This window comes from Bubalus bubalis, chromosome 2, assembly GCF_019923935.1.
Source record: "Bubalus bubalis isolate 160015118507 breed Murrah chromosome 2, NDDB_SH_1, whole genome shotgun sequence".
Lineage (NCBI taxonomy): Eukaryota > Metazoa > Chordata > Mammalia > Artiodactyla > Bovidae > Bubalus > Bubalus bubalis.
Window position 1 is genome coordinate 124,223,375 of NC_059158.1, and position 13,198 is coordinate 124,236,572.

The 13,198-nt window shown below is 42.4% G+C and overlaps 1 protein-coding gene across 6 annotated transcripts in view; it reads left to right on the plus strand.

Moving 5' to 3' along the window:
- Positions 1 to 12,894, plus strand: part of RALB (RAS like proto-oncogene B) — a 76,784-nt gene extending 63,890 nt beyond the window's left edge. For all 6 annotated transcript variants that reach the window (XM_006057185.4, XM_006057186.4, XM_044936468.2 and 3 more), the window contains 3 exons: positions 1,858 to 2,066; positions 7,975 to 8,152; positions 11,305 to 12,894. In XM_006057185.4, the coding sequence (XP_006057247.1) occupies positions 1,858 to 2,066; positions 7,975 to 8,152; positions 11,305 to 11,424 (507 nt within the window). In that variant the 3' untranslated portion in view covers positions 11,425 to 12,894. The remainder of the gene's footprint in view (positions 1 to 1,857; positions 2,067 to 7,974; positions 8,153 to 11,304) is intronic.
- Positions 12,895 to 13,198: the final 304 nt, after the last annotated feature.

Sequence of the window (13,198 nt, forward strand, 5' to 3'; positions counted from 1 at the left end):
GCTCCTTATTAGATACAGCCTTTACAGATATTTTCTGCCGTTCTGTGGGTTGTATTTTGACTTTGGTGGTGTCTTTCAAAGCACAAAATTTAAAAATTTTGATAAAGTCCAATTTATCTATTTTCCCTTTTGCTGCTTGTGCTTTTGGTGTCGTATCTAAGAAGGCATTGCTAAATTCAAAGTTATGAAGATTTCTACTTTCTGTTTTCTTCTAAGAGTTTATAGTTTAAGCTCTTGTATTTAAGTCTTTGCTCCATTTTGAGTTAATTTTTGTATGTGATGTGAAATAAGGGTCCCAAGTTCATTTTTTCACATGTGGATATCCAGTTATACCAGCATTAAGTCAATTTTAATAGTACATTGCTGTCATTAAAATTATCCCCTGAATATCCTGACTTATAACATTAAAATACTTATTTTATGAATGATGCAATATAAAGAAAATAGCTCTGTATCATAATTACTAAATAATGTAACCACTGAGGGAAGTTTAACATTTCTTTGAAATTTTTTTGTCTTTAGTCTCTTTTAGTGGGTTGTATTCTATCCAGATATTCTGTTTTAAAGTCTCTTGAATTAATTTATTTCTCAGCTGGGCTACATTACCAATTTAATATTCATTTACATTCGTTTGTTTCAGTTTTCCTGTTTAACAGCTTTTATTTTGCTTTGTCCTCCCAGGGTGTTTCTTCTCTGTTTTTAATAGCTGCATAGTATTCCATTATGTAGATCCCTGGCCTGGGCAGTGGGGTGGTTTTTAACCTTCTGTTGTTACGTGTGGTACCACAGTGAATAACCTTGTGTGTTTCTGTGCATGTGTGTCTGTAAATTAGATTCCTAGAAGGAGGACGAACCTTCTCCAGCTTGATTAGGTGTTGCCATATTTGTCTCCATACAGACTATATTGTTGTCTCCTCCCACTAGCAATGTGCAAGAGGGCCTTTTCCCCAGAGTGTTGTCAGACTTTGGGATTTTTTGCCAGTCTGGTAGGTGAAAAATGGTATCTCTATGTAGTTACCATTTTTATTTTATTAGTGGATATGAACATCTTTTCCTGTGTTTAGCATCACACATATTTATTTTTGTGTATTATTTGTCTGTTGCCACTTTTCCCCATCAGCTTGGTCTTTTGTCTCTCCCTGTTTCTAGTTAATATATAGCTCTTTGTGATATGGCTTTAAATACTTTTTCCCTGTTTGTCGTTTGTCTTTGTTTATAGTGTGTTGTGCCATACAGAAGTTTAAAAATTTTTTATGTAGTCTAATTTATCAATTTTTTCTTACATGGCTTCTGGATTTTGAGTCATAGTTAAAAAGGCCTTCCCCACTTCAAGGTAATAAAGGGATTTCACCCATGTTTTCTTCTAGTTCTTGAGTGTTTTGTTGTTAACATTTAATCTTGACCCATTTGGAGTTTATCTTGTTGTACAGTTATTTAAGCCTCTTGGTGCCTCTTGACCAATTACTTTTCAGATGAGTTTTATAGTTCTGTTGATTATGAATAAGAGCTTCCATTTCTTACCCTCACCAGTGTTTAATTATAATTGTATACTGACAAGAATATTGCCAAGCATTCTGCTCTCTGCTTGGTGTCCTCATCTGTAAAATGGGAATATCTGCTCTTACTGTTTTTAAACAAAAAATTTAAATGGTAGAATTGAAAGGAGCAAAGAACAGAAGTACTACATAAGGGATTATCTTTATTTTATAGTGCCTTACACATGGTGTGATAATTATCCACACTCAGTACTCAGTTGATAATAAGCAAAGTGCCCATATATTGAAATTTATTTTTTTGGCAGCTTTTCTTCTCTCTTAGAACTTTGTTAATTACTGATCGTGTTGTCTGTTTGCTTAGTTCGTGGAGGACTACGAACCTACCAAGGCTGACAGTTACAGGAAGAAAGTGGTCCTCGATGGGGAAGAGGTGCAGATAGACATCCTGGACACGGCGGGACAGGAGGACTATGCGGCCATCCGTGACAACTACTTCCGGAGCGGGGAGGGCTTCCTGCTCGTGTTCTCCATCACCGAGCACGAGTCATTCACAGCAACTGCCGAATTCAGGTGCGTTTGAGGAGAAATAGCCTCCAGCAGGCCCTGTGCCCTCGGTCGTGTCTCAGCCTTGGAAGGAGTTTGGGGTTAAGCATACACCTCCAGGGTTGAGCCTTCTTATCAGGAAGAAATCTGTCTAAAGAACTTTCTGGGGCTTTATGGATCTTGGCACATTATAGCTCATCGTTTGTTATATTCTCTTTGGGCTTCCTCGGTTTATAATTTCCAAATATAAATGATCTTAATGAGGGATCTGTTGTCCCTAAAGAGGACAAAGCCATTCTATATAGTCAGGAACCTGTTATTTTTGTTTTCATGTAAATCCTGAGAGTCAGGGGTTGGTAAGCGTTAACGATCTTTACCTCTTTTCATAGTTTTGCTAAAAAGTGAATAGTTCTGCTCTACTTTGAGGTTTCTGAGACCTCCGATGTCAGGAGATGGACGCCAGGGTCAGAGTGACTGAGTGCTGCTCCCATGGGACACGGAACCCATGCAGTGGGAAGTGCCGGCTTTGGGTCACACAGAGCCAGGCCTGAGTGCTGCTCCCACGGGACATGGAACCCATGGAGTGGGAAGTGCCGGCTTTGGGTCACACAGAGCCAGGCCTGAGTGCTGCTCCCACGGGACACGGAACCCATGGAGTGGGAAGCGCCGGCTTTGGGTCACACAGAGCCAGGCCTGAGCCCCTGCCCTGTCACAGTCTTGTGACCCAGGGCAAGTGTACTTAGTGTTCTGTTTCTTGTCCTGAAAATCTCTTACTGATGAGATGAAATGCTGTGTTAGGCTAAATTTCCCAAGCAGAACCATCGTTGTGTGGTGGCCCGTATCTCCTCACCATATGGGCACGTGGGGAGTGCTCACTGCCATCACTTATTTGAAATCATGAAATTCATTGTTAGAAAGAAATGGTGAGTGTGCGGGCTCAGTGCTCCAGGGATTCTGGCAGGTAAGATCTCTCTCTGCCCCATCCCCTTGCCATCTTTTATACACCTGTGGTTTTTCATCCCCCATCCTTAGAAGCAGACCTGTCCAGATGACTGTTCATATTTTTGGTTGCCAGGCATGGTTTGCAGGATATCTTAGTTCCCTGGCCAGGGACTGAACCCACAGTCCCTTGGCAGTGAGAGTGCCAAGTCTTAACCACTGGATGGCCAGGGGATTCTCAGATGACTTTTTATTCTAAGAACCAAATCTAGAGGGGAAAAAGAAAATAGTGATTTGTTTTTTTCACTCTTTAGCAAGTTCTGGTCAGAAATGAAGGCCATCAGCCAAAGATGAAACTGAGGAAGCCAAAAATGCCCTCAAGGTGTGGAAGGAACATCAGTGAGCTGGGAGGGAGGCCTTGGGGACCCTTGCAGAGCAAGGGGAAAGGAGGCAGGTAGAGCCTCACTTTGTCATCCTCATGGTCTCTAGTCTCCCGAGGGTGAATATCAGCAGTTCTCGGCAACTAGGGTGTTTTGTGTTGTGAGCAGTTAAATGGCTAGGATTCCCTGGGAGAAATCCTGTGAATTTGGAGCTCTTTCTGACGTAGCCAGAGGTTTCCGAAAGTAGCCCCCATGTTCACAGCTAGGCCTGCCTCCGCACAGTCCTGCTGCGATGCCTCCTTGAGGCAGAGCGGGGCAGCGCACACACCAGCTTGTCTCTCGCCCTGTCCTGAGTCTTTGCTTTCCCGTCGACCCCAAGACTCCCCAGGAAGGGATGTGCTGACAGTAGAGGTCACCTCCGAGAGTAACAGGGCCACCATGTCCTGTCCCCGGGTCACCACGGGCACCTCCTCCTGGGAGAAAGGCTTTGTTTGGAAAGAAGGGAAAGGACAAGTTAGTGCTTGCGGCTTGAACTCTGGGCAGTTAAAAGAAAAGCCCTAAAGTTGCCCAGGTTCCCACGGTGCACAGGATGCGTGTGGGCTATCTGAGCCCTTATGGTTAAACGCAGGCACTTCGCGCCTGTTAGCAGTTTAAAAACAGCACTTCTGCATTTATCTTCCAAATGGAAAAGCCCCAACATAAATAAAACATGAATATACTATCTTTTCCTTGAAACTTTTCCTGGACATAATCCATAAACTAGAGAAGTAGTTTTGTTACATCAGAACTTGGTGCTCATTTATCAATGAGATAATTAGTCACGCCTTTGTAAACCTAATGAGCCAGAAAGCAGTCAGGTTTTATTGTTCATCATGTATACTGACCACATAACTTCTAAACACAGCATGCTCTTTGACGCCTGTGAAATGCAGGATGTGGCAAAACTACTTAGAGGCAATTTTCAAGCATCTACTTATTGTTTTTTCTTTTTCATTTTTCTTAAAGGGAAGGATATACATATCAGGAGTTTGGAATCCACACTACTGTATATAAATTAAACAACAAGGACCTACTGTATAGCACAGGAAACTATATTTAACATTTTGTAATAACCTATAAGGGAAAAGAATATGAAAAGGAATATATATACAGCTGAATCACTTGATCATACAACTAAAAGTAACACAACACTGTAAATCAACTGGTGCGTCAACAAAAAAATGTGATATCTGGTACTTAAATTGACTGTATGGAAAAAAATTTAAGTATTTTTATTATTATGAAATGTCACCCTATATTATATAAAAATCAATACAGATCTCCACAAAATGTTTTTGAAGGGGTCTTTTATAGAAGTAGACATGTTCCCCCTGGATCAAAATAATGGAAGTGGAATATTTACTTTTTTAAAATATGTGGTTTTTTTTTTTATTTAATTTTATTTTTTAACCTTACAATATTGTATTGGTTTTGCCATATATCAATATGAATCTGCCACAGGTATACACGTGTTCCCCATCCTGAACTCTCCTCCCTCCCCGTACCATCCCTCTGGGTCGTCCCAGTGCACCAGCCCCAAGCATCCAGTATCTTGCATCGAACCTGGACTGGTGACTCATTTTCATATATGATATTATACATGTTTCAATGTCATTCTCCCAAATCATCCCACCCTCTCCCTCTCCCACAGAGTCCAAAAGACTGTTCTATACATCAGTGTCTCTTGCTGTCTCGTATACAGGGTTATTGTTACCATCTTTCTAAATTCCATATATATGCATTAGTATACTGTATTGGTGTTTTTCTTTCTGGCTTACTTCACTCTGTATAATGGGCTCCAGTTTCATCCACCTCATTAGAACTGATTCAAATGTATTCTTTTTAATGGCTGAGTAATACTCCATTGTGTATATGTACCACAGCTTTCTTATCCATTCATCTGCTGATGGACATCTAGGTTGCTTCCATGTCCTGGCTATTATAAACAGTGCTGCGATGAACATTGGGGTACACGTGTCTCTTTCCCTTCTGGTTTCCTCAGTGTGTATGCCCAGCAGTGGGATTGCTGGGTCATAAGGCAATTCTATTTCCAGTTTTTTAAGGCATCTCCACAGTGTTCTCCATAGTGGCTATACTAGTTTGCATTCCCACCAACAGTGTAAGAGGGTTCCCTTTTCTCCACACCCTCTCCAGCATTTATTGCTTGTAGACTTTTGGGTCGCAGCCATTCTGACTGGCGTGAAATGGTACCTCATAGTGGTTTTGATTTGCATTTCTCTGATAATGAGTGATGTTGAGCATCTTTTCATGTGTTTGTTAGCCATCTGTATGTCTTCTTTGGAGAAATGTCTATTTAGTTCTTTGGCCCATATTTTTATTGGGTCATTTATTTTTCTGGAATTGAGCTGTAGGAGTTGCTTGTATATTTTTGAGATTAGTTGTTTGTCTGTTGCTTCATTTGCTATTGTTTTCTCCCATTCTGAAAGCTGTCTTTTCACCTTGCTTATAGTTTCCTTTGTTGTGCAGAAGCTTTTAAGTTTAATTAGGTCCCATTTGTTTATTTTTGCTTTTATTTCCAATATTCTGGGAGGTGGGTCATAGAGGATCCTGCTGTGATGTATGTTGGAGAGTGTTTTGCCTATGTTCTCCTCTAGGAGTTTTATAATTCAAGGTTTTTTGTATTTCCATACAAATTATGAAATTATTTGTTCTATCTCTGTGAAGAATACCGTTGGTAGCTTGATAGGGATTGCATTGAATCTGTAAATTGCTTTGGGTAGTATACTCATTTTCACTATATTGATTCTTCCAATCCATGAACATGGTATATTTCTCCATCTATTAGTGTCCTCTTTGATTTCTTTCACCAGTGTTTTATAGTTTTCTATATATAGGTCTTTAGTTTCTTTAGGTAGATATATTCCTAAGTATTTTATTCTTTTCATTGCAATGGTGAGTGGAATTGTTTCCTTAATTTCTCTATTTTCTCTAGCAATCAGAATCCAACAACACATTAAAAAGATCATACACCATGACCAAGTGGGCTTTAGGATTCTTCAATATCCGCAAATCAATCAATGTAATGCACCACATTAACAAATTGAAAAATAAAAACCATATGATTATCTCAATAGATGCAGAGAAAGCCTTTGACAAAATTCAACATCCATTTATGATAAAAACTCTCCAGAAAGCAGGAATAAAAGGAACATACCTCAACATAATAAAAACTATATATGACAAACCCACAGCAAACATTATACTCAATGGTGAAAAATTGAAAACATTTTCCCTAAAGTCAGGAACAAGACAAGGGTGCCCACTTTCACCATTACTATTCAACATAGTTTTGGAAGTTTTGGCCACAGCAATCAGAGCAGAAAAAGAAATAAAAGGAATCCAAATTGGAAAAGAAGAAGTAAAACTCTCACTGTTTGCAGATGACATGATCCTCTACACAGAAAACCCTAAAGACTCCACCAGAAAATTACTAGAACTAAGCAATGAATATAGTAAAGTTGCAGGATATAAAATCAACACATAGAAATATGTGATTTAAAAAAAATAATTTTAGAAAGCTGCTTATTTTTAGTAGAGGTCAAGTCTGATGTGCTACAGTACAGGTAACAGTTACTTTAGAGAAGATGTTTTTGAAGTACTTTTCCGTAGGCCTTGGAGTATTTAATTTTCTCCCACCACTTTGTAGTAGAAAAATTACGCACATTGAAGTAGGGTTCCTGCCTCACAGAACTAGGGGGAAAGGCAGGGGGGCCACAGATGCAGATTAGAGTTGAAGCACGAGTTTTACAAACCATACTTACTGTTACTACTTGAGCATCTCTCTGGTGTTTCTTTGCTTTTCTGTAATATTCTATTTCACTGAGGTAGAAAGAATTACCAGTTGTACTTGCTACACTGATTTCATGGTCTGCTAATAGACTGTTCCCTTCTGTATTCCTGTGGCTCAGACAGTAAAGAATCTGCCTGCAATGCTGGAGACCCGGGTTCGATCCCTGGGTTGGAATTAAGGGAATTTCAACTGGGTTGGGAAGATCCCCTGCAGAAGGAAATGGCTACCAACTCCAGTATTCTTGCTTGGAGAATCCCATGGACAGAGGAGCCTGGAGAGCAACAGTCCATGGGATCACAGCGAGTCGGACATGACTTTACAACTTACCACTTGAACTTTCTATATTCTTACAAAGAAATGACTTTTTTTCTCCCAACGTAATTATTAAGCATTTTGTATATGAAGATATTTCTTTTATCTGATTTCTATCGCAGAGGGTCCCAAGTTTTCCCTTTTTTGGTTTTGTTTTTGCAGAAGCATAAAGTGGGGATGCTGTTGAAGTGCAAAATCCTGAGCTCCTACCCAGACAATTTACTTATGGGCCCAGGAACCTGCATTTGTAATGCACACCCCGAGTAACTCTAGTGTTGCAAACTGAAACCAGACTTGAGGAACTCCAGTTAACCACAGGGTGGAGGGGGTGCTTCTTCAGGAGGGGCTGTAAGTGGCAGTTCCCTCAGCCATGCCCGCTGTCTTGCCTGGGTTGGCAGAACTGGGCTCTTCATCCAGCCTTCTTAGCTGCTTTCTTCTTGATCCACCACCACAGGGAACAGATCCTCCGCGTTAAAGCTGAAGAAGATAAAATCCCACTGCTCGTCGTGGGGAATAAGTCTGACCTGGAGGAGCGGAGGCAGGTGCTAGTGGAGGAGGCCAGGGCCAAGGCCGAGGAGTGGGGCGTGCAGTACGTGGAGACCTCGGCCAAGACACGGGCCAACGTGGACAAGGTGGGTCGGCCCCTGCCCGCCATCTGCTGCTCGTGGGGGAGCTGCTCTGGGGAGACCGGGGTGGCGGGGTGGAGAACGGATCCTAGCATCAGGACGAGAAGCACAGGGATGGTCCGACCCACACGCCAGCCTTTGTCAGGTGCGTGCCTTTGGCCAAATGGAAGCCCAGCGGGTGAGGCCGTGGCTGTGGAGGCCCTGTCCTTGCACGCTCTGGGGGCAGGGCTGGCTGTGTCAGGTGCCCTCTTGGTTTTGTTCTTATTGACGGATTGGGTGGGCTTCCCTGGTAGCTCAGTTGGTAAAGAATCCACCTGCAATACAGGAGACCCCGGTTCAATTTCTAGGCCGGGAATATCTGGAGAAGCGACAGGCTACCCATTCCAGTATTCTTGGGCTTCCCTTGTGGCTCAGCTGATAAAGAATCCACCTGCAATGTGGGATACCTGGGTTCGATCCCTGGGTTGGGAAGATCCGTTGGAGAAGGGAAAGGCTACCCACTCCAGTATTCTGGCCTGGAGAATTCCATGGACTTTACAAGTCCATGGGGTTGCAAAGAGTTGGACACCACCGAGTGACTTTCACTTTTCACTTTCACGAATTGGGTAGATTTGTCCTTTTCACCTTCCTATCCCCCTGTAGAGCCCAGGAGTCCTGTCTTTATAACTTAGTCCCTGCCTTGTAGTTTCTCCCAGGAATTGGCTCTCTAGGGAGCTCTCTCTTCCTCAGCCCCAGAGTACTTTCTCATTCAAACGCCTGTAGCTAAGGAAAGGATGACCTTGACAGTGATAAATACCAACAGTTGAAAACCCACCTTCCAGCGATGCAAGGCCTTTTAAATGTATTATTGTATTTTTTTTTGGCCATGCTGGGTCTTCACTGCTGTGTGGGCTTTTCTCTAGATGCAAGGAGTAGGGGCTACTCTTGATTGCAGTGCATGGGCTCTATGGTGTGTGGGCTCAATAGTTGCGGTTCCCAGGCTATAGGGCACAGGCTCAATAGTTGTGGTGCACACAGGCTCAGTTGCTCTTTGGCATATGGGATCTTCCCAGATCAGGGATCGAACCCATGTCTCCTGCATTGGGGGGTAGATTCTTTACCACTGAGCCACAAGGGAAGCCCTTTAATACGTTATTGACTAGAGACATATTACAGCAACAGGTGTTAGTTTCTACAAAGATCTGTTTGTCAATAATGTGTTTTTTGGGAAAAAAAAGTTCACAGTGGTTACCCTAGAGCATCTAAAGCTGAGACTTTCTGTCTGCCGTCACCCTGTTCCTCAGCTCTGACATCATGACCTGGCTCCCGTAAAACCTGCACATATGACTTTGCAGCCAAGTAGCGGACACATCTGCTCCATCTGCACAGCATCTGAATCCCCCCACTTCCTTCTCACTTCTCCTTTGCTTCTTTCCTAAAGAGCAAGACATCTGATACCAAGCGCTTATTGTAGCCAGCTGGAAGATTTAGGATGTTGGTGTCAGGAGGGCTTCACTCTGGAAGCCTCTCCAACGACATAAATCTGTTTAGTTGTGTCTGGAGTGTGAAGCAGGTTCCTTCGGCAGCTCCTTTTTCTCTGTTAGCTCTTACATTGATTCTTGTGTGTTTCCAAATCTTTCCATTTTTATCAAATAGTTTTCTAGCCATAGAATTACAACACACAGGAAATCCAGTCACATACTTCATTTTTTAAAAATCAAGATGACTTGCTGGGCATGGAACTGTGGACATGGGGAGCAGGGGCTGTCACAGAGCGGCTTGTCATCTCCCCTTCCTGCCCCGACCTGCTGGACCTGCCAAACAGGAACCGGCAGAACCTGATGGCCAACAGGCAGCATTGTACTCACTTGTCAACAGTTCACAGGAAAGGGGATTGTTGAGAAGACTGGCCAGTGAACAGCTTGGTCAACATTTGACGCTGGACATGCACCCTTCCCCCTTCTGCCTTTTGCTGTTAGAAAATCCAGCAATATTTGAAGCTGTTCTCAGTCACTGTTGGGCTTCCCTGGTAAAGAGTCCACCTGCAGTGCAGGAGACCTGGGTTTGACCCCTGGGTTGGGAAGATTGCCCTGGAGAAGGAGATGGCTACCCACTTTAGTATTCTTGCCTGGAGAATCCCATGGACAGAGGAGCCTGGCAGGCTACAGTCCATGGGGTTACAAAGAGTCAGACAAGACTGAGCAACTGACACTTCAGCCACTATTGGGCGGAGCAGGGGGTGTGCTTTCCTGAGAAACTGTAGGGAAGGAAGGGATACTTAGGTTAGCCTGATCCAGTTTGGGGGATCCTTCACTACACCCTGAGCTGGTGGTGAGTGCCTGTGGAGCCTTCACTCAGAAAGCTTGATCTCACTTGCCCTAGGAAAGTAACAGGAGCCTGTTCTGTGCAAGTGTCCAAAGGTGAAAGCCTACTCTGAGTCTCACATTTGGCATCTTCTCCATTAGAAATCATGAACCTTTCTTTGTAGGAGGTGTATAATCAGTACCCAGGCATGGCTGCTGGGAGCCGAGGGCAAAAACCTTGTGATGAGTGACAGTCCATATCTAAGTAATACACTGGCATTCACAATAGGTCTCATCAGCTCCTGAAGAAGCCCCTTTAGCTGACATCAGGGAGTGGAGGCGCAGGTGTGGGGAGGAGGGGACAGGTTGCTCTTTCTGCTTCTCCCCGACCCCTGCGAACGCAAGTCTGCTGCTTGGGGCTCGTGATGAGGTTCCTGCCTTTAGGGTTCATTGTTTCAGGAGTGGGTACTCATGCCTTCCTTCCGTCTCCTGGTGCTTGGGAGGTACTGGGAAGTTTGAGGACTGTTATCACTCTCAGTGTCTGTAAGTTTGACAAACTGCTGTGGCTCAGTCCGTTGATGTTTTATCCCTCATCATACTTATCCCGAGAACAGCTTTTATCATTCTCCAGTAAGCCACTGGATGCAAGAACAGCGTGATGCTTCTGTCCGTGTGATGTGAGCAGAGATATCTCCTTTGTAGAACCAGAAAATGCTTTTAATGTTAATTGTTCTCCTTTGCTTTAAACCTTTTGTTTTTGATGGCCCGTGGTTTCTAAAAATACATTTGGCTTGATGCTTTAAAATGTGACCACATATCCTGCTTGGTCAAACTGCTTCATTACATCATGAAATGGCTTTTTCCTCCCCACCCCAGGTGTTCTTTGACCTCATGAGAGAGATCAGGACAAAGAAGATGTCAGAAAACAAAGATAAGAATGGCAAGAAAAGCAGCAAGAACAAGAAAAGTTTTAAAGAAAGATGTTGCTTACTGTGAAGGCCCAGGTGCTGGACCAAGTGGGTCGCCACTGAGGACCGAGGGCGGGTTCCTTGAGACAAGACTTCCGTTGACCTCTCAGCCTGTTCCTGTGCTCCCCAACCTCCTTCACACACACTTCTGTAAATGGGGAAAAATATCTGTGACTCGTTGGCTGGCAGAAGAAATAAGTCCTTGACCCTGCCGTGGGATGGCTCCTTTGTCAGGAGGTTGCAGAGATTGATCTCTCTTTTCCTCCCTAAAGTTAACCATGAATGTAGTGCAGGGGTTAGCCAAGTGTAATTAAAAAGACTGTCCTTGTTTCTTCTTTTTTCCCCCAGTTTGATGACATTAGTATCTCCTTCTTTGAAATAAAAATGTCTTATTAGCTCTTGAGAGGCAAGGAGTGGGGTGAGACTCCCCCTGCTCTTGTCAGCTCCACAGTAGTTCTCAGAAACACCCATTAGGTTCTAATTATGCTGGAAAATTCAGAGACTTTTTGGATAAGTCTTCTGGCCATACCCTGTGGGCTGGAAGCAGAGCTAAAAAAAAAAAAAAAAAGAAATTTTTGAGTTGGGCCAAGCAGGTCAATACCAAGCTCGGAAATCCTTCTCAATATGAAAGTTGCATTCTTCAGAGTTAAGTATCAGCCAGTCACAGTCTGTGCTGGTTCTTCTTCTGCAGCATCCTGATTTTTGTGAAGGAGCTTCTTTTTAATAAAGGAAGATTCAAGATCAGTATACTTTATAATAAATGAAGATACAAGATCAATATACTTTATAAATGATACTTTTCTAATAAGAATTAAAAAAATCCTTTGGCCAAATCCTCTCCTCATTGCCAGTCGTGAGGTCCCGCCCCTGCTCCTCTACCCGTAACCAGCACACTCCATCCTGACCATCTCCTTGCTGCAGAGGCTGAGAGGACCTTTTCTCTTGTTTTCTTTCAGTGTATCCTCAGTTCTTCTAAAGTACGTGATGAGTTAAAACTGTGTTCTGAACTCCTGAAGCCAGAGCTGTGCCACACACCTGGCTACCTCTCGTACAATTGCTCAGTAAATGCTGAATTTAAAATCAGAAGAAGTGGAACAGGATGAGAAAAGCCAGTGCCCCTTCACATCTGAGAGCTGGTTGCTGTATCTAATATAAATTTGTTTCTGAGACAACCATCTAGTTAAAAAAAAAAAAAGATTTTTATGGATGACATATCATTCATCTTTTTTGTGTCAATATTTTAAATTCAGCAATCAGAATGTTTTTCACCAGGAAAAGATGACTGATAAAAACCTAGTACTCAGCATATTTTCCCCCATTTTTCAGAAGTGACATTTCACATAGGTGCCAAAAGTGAATTGGGGCGGGGAGAATGGGAACCTTTGGAATTTATGGTTATTACAGAAATTGTAGAAATTATGATCTGACTGGAAAACAACCTTGTTATCACCTCCCAAAGAATCATGGGCTTTTTTCAATAAAAAAAAGCAGAAATTCAGAGTTTTTCAGAATTGAAGCCTTTTTATTTTATCCTTTTGTCATACATGTGAAATATAAGTATTAAACAAATTGACCACAAATTATTCATCATTGTTCTTATTAGATGTTCTACAAACTTTATTTCAATTATTTTTTTGAATTGTGCTGTGGGAAATAAATTTTTTTATATAAACAGTAATTTTAACAATCTTTCCTTTGGGAGAGATGACTCTTCCTAAAATTTAAAAAAGTTGAAGTTAATCACATTGTTGAATTTTTTTACACCATCTTTTTCTTTTCATCATAGTTTGTCACCTTTTGAC